Here is a 13,448-nt window from a genome sequence, read left to right as displayed (position 1 = left end):
TTGGTCCTTTTTATAAGAAACAATCATTAAATTTATTCTTACAATTTCATTTTTACCCTTATTAAATTGTATTCATTCCAAAGTTATGCATTAATTAGAGTGATATATTCCCTAAGGATAAATTAATACACCAAGGTTAGTTTTGGAATAGATTGTAAAATTTTAGAATTTTTATTAAGAAAGATAAGGTTTCTTGGTATGTGTGTTTTTTCCAAAGTGTTCCTTATAATAAGGACCGGAGAGAGTATTAGCAGATTTTCAATTCGAACATTATAATTAACCACCAAAGTGATTTATTAATAAAAATATATTATAATTGGAGGTCTCTAACTTGTTATTTTTCGTTGTTGATAAAAATATGTAAAATGACTGTAATTTTAAAATACACACATAAAATAATACTACATACCTCTAATCTTAAATATAAAAAGAAGTTGGACAAAAAATATATTACTAATACTATACTCCCTCCGGTCCTTATTATAAGGAACACTTTGGGAAAAAAATTTGGTCCTTTTTATAAGAAACTTTGACTAATTTTCAAATGTTCTAAATGTTCAATTTCACTTATGCCCTTATTTATTATGAAAGAGAATTTAAAAATAAGTAAGTTAGTTGAATAAAAAGTAATTAAATAAGGGTAAACATGGAATAAATTTAAATTTATAAGAGTATTAAATGAAAATAACTATGTTAAAAGTGTTTCCTTGGTCTGTGTGATTTTTTCAAAGTGTTCCTTATAAAAAGGACCGGAGGGAGTATTTGATATATATTTTGTTATTTTTCAAGATTTATTCTTTCTTGCTAGTCAAAAGCATGATTCTTGACTAGGATAGTAGTACTAACAACAATTATTATAATCACCATAATAATAAGAAATTACTTAAATAAATGTACATACCATAACTTGGAATTGGGAATCACGTGATACCATTAAGACAAAAACCCCGACCAAGTGATTAATTAAACAAAAAAAAACTTCAATTTCGAGATAGAGAAAGAACTTTGAACAATTCACTTCAGTCAAAACATCATGTCATAGCTTAGGAGTAATTAAAAAAATAAAATTAAATATTGAAATAGTAAATTGTTTTTTTTTTTTTTAACTCTTTGTTTGTGGCTACTTAGCTTGATTAATTTTATTGATCATTAAGGTAGCTAAATTAACACTAACATAGAGGAGATCTATGAGGGATTCCTTTTCTTCTACTAATCAAAATTGTAGCCATGTCTTCATCAGAAACTTTATTGCTATTATTATTATTATCGGCCATGAATTTTGCACACATACTTGTCCATCCACTTCTTCTTTTCCTAACAATTTCTGTGCATGCCATCATGCTCATATTCTCTGATCCTGATGATGATCCTGAATATGAACTCATTGCTTCATCACAATCCACAATTGTTGATCTTGTTATCTCTAATTCATCCCCCATTTCTTGTGGAATCAGATAATCAGGGCTTAATTGTAGGATGTTGCATATCCTTAAGTAAGGTGAAAGGTCCTTGTAGTGTTTCAGCACAAAATCCACCTACAAATTTATGATCAAAGAATTTTAAATTAAACTAACTAGTATATAACTTTATTTTTACTTTTATAATTCAATCACTGGAGTATAGCGCAACTAGTTGGTACACAGTGTGTATCAGCGTGGTAAACTATAAGGTACCGAGTTCAATTACTGCCGATACAAAACCTATATAATACAAGTATATTAAATTATGTGTTCAGTTCAAGTTAATTTTAATTCATTTGCAATCAATATGAGAATAAATGAATTTAATCATATACCCCTATATATTCTTTTTAAACTATATACTAATTCAAGCATGTCAAATTATGCTTCAATTAAGTCAATTTCCATTCGCCGTTAAAAAAAAAAGTCAATTTCCATTCATTTTGCAATCACTGAGAATAAATGAACTTTTTTTTGAAAAAGAGAATAAATGAACTTAATACACATATATTCTTTTTCAATAGTAGTATAGTATATACTAATTCAAGTATATTATTATGTGTTCAATTCAAGTCAATTTCAATTATATCAAGTTATGTGTCCAATTCATGTCAATTTCAATTCACTTGTAATCAAATGACCATGAATGATTTTTTTTATTGCTTTTTTATGTTTGTTAATGCATACTATACCATAATCAAACCCTTTTTATAGCACATAAAAGAGTGAATGAGTTTATTTAGTGTATAAAATTAATATATGTACCTTGCATCCAAGAGAACAATGGATAAAAGGTTCTTGAAGGGTTCTATCACATGATGTGCAATAGTTTCCTGATCCTTTGAATTGCCGGTTTTGAGGTCTCTTCTTGATGAACACCACTTTGGCACTATTGATAGTATAGGCCTATGAAACAACATAATTCAAACAATTTTAAGTCATAAATTAACACTCATATTCAATTACATAAAATTGAGTTGGAATTCAATTAAGTTCTCTTGTAGCTAGGCAATTATGAATCACCATATAACATAACTAACAAAAAAAATATTTTACCCAGAAGCGCTAGCAACACACTCGTTAACAGACCGTATATATATATATACCTGAACATTGGTGCAATCAATAAGTTTTTCAAGATCTTCCAATCTAACAACATCATGATAAACATATCGACGAATTTGAAGAAGGCGGTGATAGCGATGAGATGGAAAACAATGAGGACAAATACTTGTGCAACAATCTAAACAACAAACATTCTTCTCATTCTTTTTTGCATTCTCATGGTAAGAACAACCAACAAAGAACTTTTCTGTATAAAGAGCTTCCAACCATGCAGGCTTTTGATATCCCTATATTAACAAATACCAAAATTAAATCATAATTCTAACCAAAAGGTATATATAGGGGAAAAAAAATTAATAAGAAAAAAAGGCAATATAATTCATGAAATTATACCATGATCATAGAAAAACTTGTAGCAAGAGAAGATGAGTACTATATAGTTGAGTGTAATAAAAGTATATAGTAGCTAAAAAAGTGAAGAAATAAGAGAGTATTTATGGAGGTTTCTCACAAGAATTGAGACTAGAGGAATGAATTTATATATTTATTTATTTTGGATTATTATGATAAGAGAGGATGAAAAAGACATAGAAAGAGAGAATCATAAAGAAACTAAGTTAAGATATGATATGAGGGGAACGTGGGCGCTGTTTCCGTGTCTCCCATTCTATTATTCTAAACTATTCTGCTCTTCTTCTTGGCTTAAGAGCTCTATTTCTAAATAAACCTATCTCTTCTTGAACTAGCTGCATTTAATTAATTTGCATTTTTTATATATACACTATAGTATTTTTTTATTATGAAAATTGTCACCTCTCTTCTTATTCAAAACATCTTGGAAAGTACCGGTTGCTAATATAGCAACTTGATTTTGGACTTTGAAATTCAAGGTTAAATTTTTAATTTTTTTTGTACTACACATAGTACAAAAAAAAAAAAAAAATTAGAGTCTGGAGACCTCCGCATCGATGTTATGGTATAATTTATTTGTATTTGGTTGCGGTATAAAAGTTGTAGCATAACTACGACCGAACAAAAATTTAGAGTTATAGTATTCTTTCTGATTAAAATTTGCTTATATATGAGACCATAAGGAGTATAGTGCTGTCTGTCGATTGTTTAGTGCTATCTAGATATTCAAGCATTTTCATGCAAGCTTTGAATTAAGGAACATTTTAATTTATTTAGTAGTATCTAGATATTCTCACACTCCTAAGAATCCTAAATTAATTTGTGTATAATTTCAAGGTTAGCATAATCTGACAAACAAATTGGGGGTTTGAGAGATTGGCCAACTCAATTGATTTAAATTAAGTTAAACTCTTTAAAGAAAACAAATTGAAACACCATATATAGAGGACAACTAAACAAATACATACAGTGTATATATGCTTCATCCGTAACACTTTATAAATAAAATTGATTTTTTAGGTTCATTGTATATTTAATGTATCTGATTATAGATTAGATACATTAAATATATACCATATGCATTAAATATACAATGAAGTTAAAATATGTCTCCAAAACATTTGAAAATTAATTTCATCAATCAAATAATGTTAATGAAATTAGTTATGACTTATTTAAAAAAGTCGGCAAGTTGCAGAGCATAAGTTAAGAAGAGAATGAAAAGGGAAAGAAAAAGGTGAGAGAGATTAATTAGTTGAGAAAACACAACCGAACTTGGAATCACCTTTTCTCCAAACACTGTTTTCTTTAAAGACATTTCCTTCGTGTGCTACATATGTTGGACTTCTGTAAATCTCTGATCACTTCAGTTTGCATAAATAAATTATAATATTAATATACACCAATTACTGTAATGACTTCAAAGTTAAGCAATTAAAGCATAGAGACACCAATCACTTACCTACTTAGCAAGACATAGCACAAAACATAGCACCCGGAAATTAAGAGCATACTTGTTTGATAAGTGGTAATCATTATTAACATCAAATATATATATCATGGTAGGAAAACACTTGATCGTGACATGTGATATATAAAAACACTTGGTTTATGAACATTTACTAACACCTCGGAATGTTGCTGCTTGTTGCAACAATTAATTGAAAATATTTTCATTTCTTGTTAGGGAAATATATATCTTTGGGACTAATGTTTAATTTGATCTATAGTTTAATTTTTGATAATATGGAATCATGGCAAGTGGGGTAGTAGGAATTGGTGTTTTGTCTTAGCTAGGCCGTTTTCTTTGCGGCTCTCCCAATGCCTAATTTTACTGGTCGTGACTTAGAAAATGTGGCAACTAGCTACTACATATATATACTAGTAAATCACTACTAATTTTCTTCTATGTTTTAACAATAAGACAAAATAATAAAAAAAAAAAACTAATAATAGGACAAAACCAAAAACCAAAGCCCAAAAAATATTAGTAATTTAGTTGATGTCCAAACGTTCTCCTCTTCCAATTTTTGAATGATTATATAGTGAAAGAGGTTATTTGTATTGAAAATTGACCGATTTAAGTGATATGAGATTTGAGTCTCTTGAGTTCAATTGAGGTTAGAATATATATCTTGTGTACTCAACGGATTCTTTGATAGAGATTAGTTACTGTTTAATGATGGTAAAACTTCGTTAAAAAATAATTAATACGTAAATCAAAAGGGAAATGCATAATTAGCGAATGCAATGTCACAAATCCAGACAAATAAACTCATTGCCATTGATGTGTTGACACTTGTACTTTTGTGATTTTCGTGAGTAGAATTTCTCGTGTGATATGGCACTACTCGAATCAGACATGTCATAATATGTGACAAACACATGTTAATGAATTTTATTTTGTCTTAACTCTTTGATCATAAGAAGAACCTGGTGATCAAGAATCAAATATGATCAATAATTGTTGTGATCATAATTTAAAATGTAAATGTATATTTAAAAGTCGCTCATGAAATTTATAAGACATGGAAACAAATGTTGCAGCCACTATAAGAGCACAAATGTTGGTTTAGTGCTACATGTATGTAGTGCATATGGCAGCACTGCCTAAACAAACTTAGTCAGCTAAATTCCGAAACAAACAAGTATTTGTGATAAAATCCCATGTTTTTTGGGGAATCAAACATGGACAACATTAAACCAATCATCAACTACTCCACTACACCAATCAATAATGGGTACTTTAATAATTATGTGCATTTCTAACCAACATTTCAAACACAGACAAGAACAACTCATTAAGCACTAATAACCTTCAAAATTAATGACTAATGACAAATTACTTAGGAGCTGAATTTAGTGCTAATTTTTAGGAACTTGCTTATTGTGCCTTTATGTTCCAACCAAGAGTTATTCTTGGGGTTTGAAATAATGACAATGTAGGAGATTATTAATTTTTTGTTTGTTTCTCCTTTTACCCTTACCTTCGGTATATGGTTTTTTGACAAACCCTGTTCACGTGATCTTTAGCCTAGGCTTGGAATTTTGACTGTGTGGTTGTCACTTTTGGCAAAACAATTTCACCAAGAAGATATAAGTTAATGTCATAGCTAATTTTATGCATGTTTAGATTTACGGTGAATTTGACAAAATTATAATATGTTATTGTGATTTTAGACAAAAATTATATTATAGAATTTCAATAAAATTGTTTTATTACTATAATTTTGTCAAATTTACCGTAATTCTAAATATGTAAAATCCAGCACACGAGGCTAGTTTTTGGATATAATAATTCTAAGGCAATTTGCCAATTTGGAAGTACATAGTATAGCAATGTATTAGGTATGATAAGAATCAATGATGCCAGAAAAAATCCAAGATACTTGGTGCTAGAGTACCTACCATCTTTTTCTTGACTTAATCAATTTGGTCAGATTTTAAATTGAAGAAAAAACACAATTCTCTCTTCTTTGTTTTGGACAAAGTGACAAATAAGATCAAAATTTACATATACAATTGTAAAGTCCTGAGTTCGAACTCAAATCAAGGTTGTCAACTTAACAATGTTATTTGTCAGTTAAGTTAGGGCTTGTAAAGTTGTGGATAACACAAATCTCTCTTTGTCAAGTATATATATGTGCATTTTACCTTTTAAATATTCAATTAGTATTTTAACTTTTCTTATCACTAAATTTGACATTTCTTTTGGTTCATGAACAATTAACATAATTGGTGTAGTAACAGTTGACATAATTCAAGTTAAATTTTAGACCATCAATTTTTTACAGTGTCACAATATGCTGTACTATGATCTCGTGACAAGATACATGCATAATGCGAATTGTAAAAATGACAAACACTATTTAAAGGCTCTCACCAAAAATCTATCCGGTTATAATTGAGATTTAAACTCTTCTCATGTTGGGTCACGAGGGGGCAATCAATAGGATCATTTATATTGGGTTTAAGAACAACTCTACAAGTGAGTTAGACACCATATTTTAACCCAAAACCTTAAGACGTTAGGTTTATGAGTCATCTAACGTAAGTGTTCAATCTCTACTTTTCTAAGGAATGTGGGACGTAACTCACTCACACTTGTCACAACAACCTCTCCCTCAAGTGTGAATCCTCCAATTCATTTTGTTTCCCTTCAAGAAGTCAGCCGAACCCTTCGTCGAACCATCGGCTCTGATGTCACTGTTGGGTCATGAGGGGAGCCAGGAGGATCATTTACATTGGGCTTAAGAACAACCCTACAAGTGAGTTGAACATCACACTTTAACCTAAAACCTTAATGTGTTAGGTTTATGAGTCCTCTCAATTATAAAGTGTTCAACTTTCATTTTTCTAAACAATGTGAGACTTAACTCACTCGCACTTTCCACAATTCACTTCCAGTGTGACCAGATTTGATAAATGCTAAAAATGCACTCTTTAACAATTTGAGTCGTTTGTTCTCAAATCAACTGTGTTGTAATCATTTATAATTAATGAATTGCCCTTATAATATGAAATTATATGTTTGATATCCGACGTTTGAGAGGATAAAACTATGTGTAACATTTTCTATAACAGACAGTACCAAGGCCGACCGAACATATTATGTGGCCAATTTGTAACGTTAATCAATTAAAAACCAATATAAAATCAATAAATAAATTAAGTGGCCAATTATCCAATTCTAACCTTTATATTTAAATCTGTTTCATAGTTTAATACATAACATGCTGCTACCAGAAGATATAATGAGTCACTTATATAAAGCAAAAGGAAGCACATAAAAGGGTTAACAACATAGTGCACAAAACTTATGATTATGAACATAAACCTCGTAACAAGAAATCAATAATAAGACAACAATTTTTCAGTCCATAATGGCTTCAATATCAGAACCGACCAACGGAAGTAGGACACTCTGCATCTGTATAATTAAGTCTAATAGTAACTTACTAGTACAGTATAAAATTACAGAAAAATATAGACAAATAAGTATTAAAAAAAATGAAGAAAAAAAAATGTCACCCTCACATGCCATGAAAAGCAGAATGGTTAGTGTAAAAGGACCTCACGTGCAAAGGATCCAAGAACCTAAATTCACAAATTTAACAGTGTGTACTATATATTAGCATTATTATAGAGGACTGACCAATTAATTTAATTAATGACTGTATGTATACTATAAGTCTATAACTACCCTTTTGCTCAAAGACACTGTAATGTTAATCTGGCATAACCAATAAGGTCTTAGTCTTTTTAAATATGTGATCAGAAGTAGTTTAATTTCTATTTTATGTGTATGGAATACATCCGGTTAGGAGAAGAGAATATATCTTGTGTACCTATAAATTTTTCAACATAAATTAATCATTACTAATGATAGTGAAAATTTTGTATCAATATTATACTAACGATCTTTAATTGATTCATTGGTGATTGTTACTAAATTTGGTGGGGAGGACCACAATTCGATCCCCACAACTGCGATCGAGAGAAGGTTAAAATCATTTGATATTATAACCAATTCCCGAATCAGATTAGACCGTCTAGTGCATCAGATACCGGTGGTCGAAGGGAAAAAAATGTGGTGTGATTGGTATGGCGGTCAAAGGTCAAAAGAAACAGAAGAAGAGAGAGCAAAGAAAGATGATTAAAAAGGACAAAGTGTGAGTCAGCGGGTGAGCCGCACGAGGGGATCTATCTGCAGAACCCTCTGCAATTCTACCTTACCCTCACTTTGCCCCTCCTTTTTTATAACTACATTTAATTTAAAATGCTGTGTCACATGCAGAGCTTTTCCAATAACCAGAAGATGGACTATATGGATTAAGGATTAATTCATTATGATTGTAAAAATAAAATAAAAATACTCTAGTCTTAGAATCTTGATAGCAGGTTGTTCAGCGGATCGTGGAAAAACTCTGATATCATTTTAGATTTGAATATTGAGTGTATTGGATTAGGATTTCATGGGATTTTAAAAGACCTTTTTTATGACAAAAAAATCTTGAGGTATTCAATCAAGACTTGTACAAAAGTTCAATAAATCTTGTGGTATTCAATTAATACAAACATGATTTTTTTTTCAGGACAACAAAATCCGTTGGTATTCAATTGAGATTTGTTACTACTTTTAAAATGTCTATTGGTATTCAAAAATCTACCGATTTTGATGGATTCTTCTTTGGAATGGATTTTGAGAGACTTTTTAGTTGAAAATACACTTGATAGACTTTTTCAACAATCTCACCAAAAGCCTTCAGACTTTTTTGAACTCTCTTAAGACTTTTTACTTTCAACATTACTGTATCAAATTTCTTGTTTTTCTTTATTACTTTCTCGGTTCATCATCACTGATTTTCTTCTTTTTTTTCTTTCTGTTCACTTTTTCAACAATCTCACTAAAAGCCTTGAGATTTTTTCAAATTCTTCAAGACTTTTTACTTTCATCATCATTGTACCAGTTTTTTTCTTCTTCTTCTTCTTCATTACCTATCAAATATGTTTTTTTGCAAAAAATATTTTAACAAATTCTATATCTTTTTTACAAACTTTTGATTCATTACAACTTTTTACAGCAAACGAATTTTTTTCATCACATTCATCTGCTTCTGTAAAAAAAAAAGTAAGGGTTTTTTATTTTTTTGTTTAAATATTTGCATTCCCAAAAAAAATATAATTTCTTTTATTAAAATTTATTGATTCTTTTAAAATTTTCCAAATATACAAAAGTTTCCTAATATATAAAGTATTATGAAATTTTGATTGTAAAAAGTCTTTTGAAAAAAATCTCTCAAAATTCATTCAAATCATGTGTTAAAAATCTTGATTGTAAAAAAGTCTTGTAAAAAAAGTCTTTAAAATCTCACAAAATCAATATAGTCCAACAAAATCTCATAAAATCATCAAGACTTTTTTTGCCAAAATTGTCTCATAAAATTTCAATCCAATACACCCTCCGAAGAAATTTGACACAGTGATGATAAAAGTAAAAAGTCTTGGAGAGTTCAAAAAAGTCTGAAGGCTTTTGGTGAGATTGTTGAAAAAGCCTATCAAATGTATTTTCAACTAAAAAGTCTCTCAAAATCCATTCCAAAGAAGAATCCATCAAAATCGGTAGACTTTTAAATACCAATAGACATTTTAAAAGTATTAACAAATCTCAATTGAATACCAACGGATTTTGTTGCTCTGAAAAAAAAATCATGTTTATCTTAATTGAATACGACAATATTTATTGAACTTTTGTAAAAGTCTTTATTGAATACCTCAAGATTTTTTTGTCATAAAAAAAGTCTTTTAAAATCCCATAAAATCCCAATCCAATACAAAACTCATTTGTAAGGTGGAGATTATTTATATATATATATATATATATATATATATATATATATATATATATATATACACGGAAAAGATTACATATATTTTATAAACACATATTCAGATCTCATGAGATTTCTTAACATTTAATTTCGTAAGTGTAACTAAATTAATAGCTAATTATAATAGTGATATTATTTGCAAGAATTAGTTTCAACTCATTCTTTAAAATTAAGTTAGTAGAGTTATATAATCGCCTTTTCAATATATCGAAAATTCTAAAGGTTGGCATGAGATCCTCATATTTCTATTGAGTTCTCTATGCATATCTTTAAACTATTTAAATATACCTAATCAAATTTGGCATTTACAATTTTACGATATAGATTTGTAAGGGTTCTCAAAATTGGTAATATAAGATATGGATAATTGCAAATTGATTATTGAATATAAAAGTAAAATTGATAGTTGAGAACCCAATTAGAATTAGTGTTCTTAGTGTACCAAAAAAAAAAAGAATTAGTGTTCTTAGTACTAAAGAATGATTAAGGAAAAGATAGAAGAAGATTAAGTCTAAGACTTAATCATTACTCTACTAGACAATACCAAAGGGAGGGAGAGGTAGAGACTTTCATCAAATTCTTTCATAGCAACTATTGATCCTCATTTCACTATTTATGCAAAATTCTAGCCATGTGTCCATTTACCTCAATCAATTATGTTATGCCAAGTGTATTTTCTCATATGTTATTTTGAATCATAACAAGATTATATTCTTTATAAAAGTATATAGCATTTGAAGTAATAATACTTAAAATCAAATCAAAACTGGACTCTCAAATCATAGTGAAAGCTGTGAAAGAGAAAGCAGAGATTCGACGGGGATGGGGTTGCGTGATTCGTCGCTGCAAGCTCTTTCTCGATGTGAATCCTCAAGCCAACATCATCTGGGTTCCTAGGGCTGCAAACAAGGCTGCTCATGAATTAGCAAAATGGGCCGAACACGAGCCCAATAGAGATTGGTTAAATATTACACCCCCTTGTATTTGGTCTCTTATACAAAAAGATAAGAGCCTCATTGTTTCTTCTTAGTTTGCTAATAATATTTTTTCCCTCAAAAAAAAAAAAATCGTGACGACTAGCAGCAAAGCACGCACCGTAACAAATTTGTTAGAGAATGAGTGACATGATTTCCTTGTCTTATATAAAAACGGACAATTTGAATATAAAATATAAAATATAACTTAAATTTCTGTAAAACAATACCAAATATGGTATGATGAAGGTTGTTAGAGTGAAATACACGTATCCTTGTAAATCCCTCAAACACATACAAAATCAATACCAAAACAACTAAGATACCTAAAAATTACTCGATCAACATTAAATTAGAATTCTGAAAAAAAAAAAAAAAAAAAAAAAAAAAAAAAAACAAAGAAAGACAATAAAATGAAATTGGAACATCAATGTCATAGTCATAGATAGATAAAAACTAGTTCTAAGGCTTCTGAGCATAAAACACAACAAAAGACTGCTAAAATTGGCTTTAGGAATTGGTTATACCACAAGATGTCTAAAGACCTTCAATCTCTTCCTCCGTCAAATTCTCTGCAATTGAAAAGATTTTAATTAAGGTGTGACACAACAAAATAATTAAGGTGAAAATCAACCATGCTAATTAACAATAGAACATATGTAAAATGCCATAAAACAAAGAAATTGTAATCCACAACAAAATATGTATCACACTATCACCATAATTAAATTACTTTTTATATGTAGGCCAAACACATCAGCAGAATAAATTAAAACAGATTAACTTTTGTGCTTCAAATAAATTACTGGATTGGTGAACAATCTAAGAAGTTATAGCCGTGACCCTCCTTCATTAACAAGACAATGTAGATTTAGCGATATTGATCAACTTATAAAATAAATTAGAATACTCCTTCCAGTTCTTTTTATAAAGGAATACTTTGAAAAAATTACACAAACCAAGGAAACACATTTTACATAGTTATTTTCATTTAATACTATTATAAATTTAAATGTATTTCATGTATATCATTATTTAATTACTCTTAATTCAACTAAGTTACTTATTTTTAATATCCTCTCCTAATAAATAAGGGAATAAGTGAAATTAAACATTCAAAATATTTGAAAATTGGTCAAAGTTTCTTGTAAAAAGGACCAAATTTTTTTCTCAAAATATTCCTTAGGCTTAAATGCAGTTTTGGCCCCCCAAGTTTCACAATTGCTTGATTTTGGTCCCCCACATTTTAATTGCTTGATTTTAACCCCCTAAGTTTCACAATTGTTTGATTTTAGCCCTCCAAGTTTCAATTGCTCAATTTTAGCCCCCCAAGTTTACCCCATTTTGCATTTGCTAGCCCCCCGTTGAATATTTTGATTAAAAATTGGTTATGTGGCATTTTAAAATTAAATAAGTATTTAAAAATAAATAAATAAATTACAAATTGTTTTTTACAAACTAAATTATAATTTTTATTTTATTATATGTAGTTTGTAAAATAATTTTGTTATATAAAAAAGTAAAAAAAAACATTTTATGAATTATTTTTTAAAAACTTTGTAAACTTTTTTTTAAATAAAAAATAATTATTAATTTTTAATACATTTTTATAAAAGCAAATATTATTATTTTTTAATTAAAACGTATTTTTAATTTTTTTTAAATGTCACATAAGCAATTTATAGTCAAAAAAGTCAACGGGGGGCTAGCAAATGTAAAAGGGGATAAACTTGGAGGGCCAAAATCGAGCAATTGAAACTTGGAGGGCTAAAATCAAGCAATTGTGAAACTTAGAGGGTTAAAATCAAGCAATTGAAATGTGGGGGACCAAAATCAAGCAATTGTGAAACTTGAGGGGCCAAAACTGCATTTAAGCCTATTCCTTATAAACAAGACCTGAGAGAGTATAAAACAATTTTGAGCAGTGACCATAATATACACTATTGGAACTCAATCCAGTTACATGCATAAATAACAGTGAATCACACAAACAAAGTTGTTAACATTTCCAACAAACATAATACAAATAGTTGACCAATAAACACAAAACAAGAGGTTATTCACCGTTGTAGCCTACGGTTTATAATACAAGATAAATATCAAGAAAATGGTGTAGGAGAATATTTCAATACCTCATTCATCATGTT

At 29.1% G+C, this 13,448-nt stretch overlaps 1 protein-coding gene across 1 annotated transcript; it reads right to left on the bottom strand.

Moving 5' to 3' along the window:
• Window positions 1–931: 931 nt before the first annotated feature.
• Window positions 932–3,214, bottom strand: LOC123881877 (protein RGF1 INDUCIBLE TRANSCRIPTION FACTOR 1). Its single transcript, XM_045930630.1, has 4 exons — window positions 2,919–3,214; window positions 2,567–2,812; window positions 2,226–2,366; window positions 932–1,535 (listed from the first exon to the last, which is right to left on the bottom strand). Exons 1-4 carry the CDS (start codon window positions 2,925–2,927, stop codon window positions 1,170–1,172), a joined length of 762 nt encoding a protein of 253 aa, XP_045786586.1. The 5' UTR covers window positions 2,928–3,214; the 3' UTR covers window positions 932–1,169.
• Window positions 3,215–13,448: the final 10,234 nt, after the last annotated feature.

Source organism: Trifolium pratense, linkage group LG4, assembly GCF_020283565.1.
Source record: "Trifolium pratense cultivar HEN17-A07 linkage group LG4, ARS_RC_1.1, whole genome shotgun sequence".
NCBI classification, from domain to species: Eukaryota; Viridiplantae; Streptophyta; class Magnoliopsida; order Fabales; family Fabaceae; genus Trifolium; species Trifolium pratense.
Note: the sequence above shows the minus strand (reverse complement) of the source record. Positions and strands in the feature narration are given on the sequence as shown.

Bases quoted from the DNA above. Each gene is read 5' to 3' on its own strand.
- LOC123881877 (XM_045930630.1), bottom strand. The intron at 2,367-2,566 runs GTATATATATAT...GTTGTTTCATAG, and splicing joins TTGATTGCACCAATGTTCAG to GCCTATACTATCAATAGTGC. The intron at 1,536-2,225 runs GTACATATATTA...ATAAATTTGTAG, and splicing joins ATTGTTCTCTTGGATGCAAG to GTGGATTTTGTGCTGAAACA.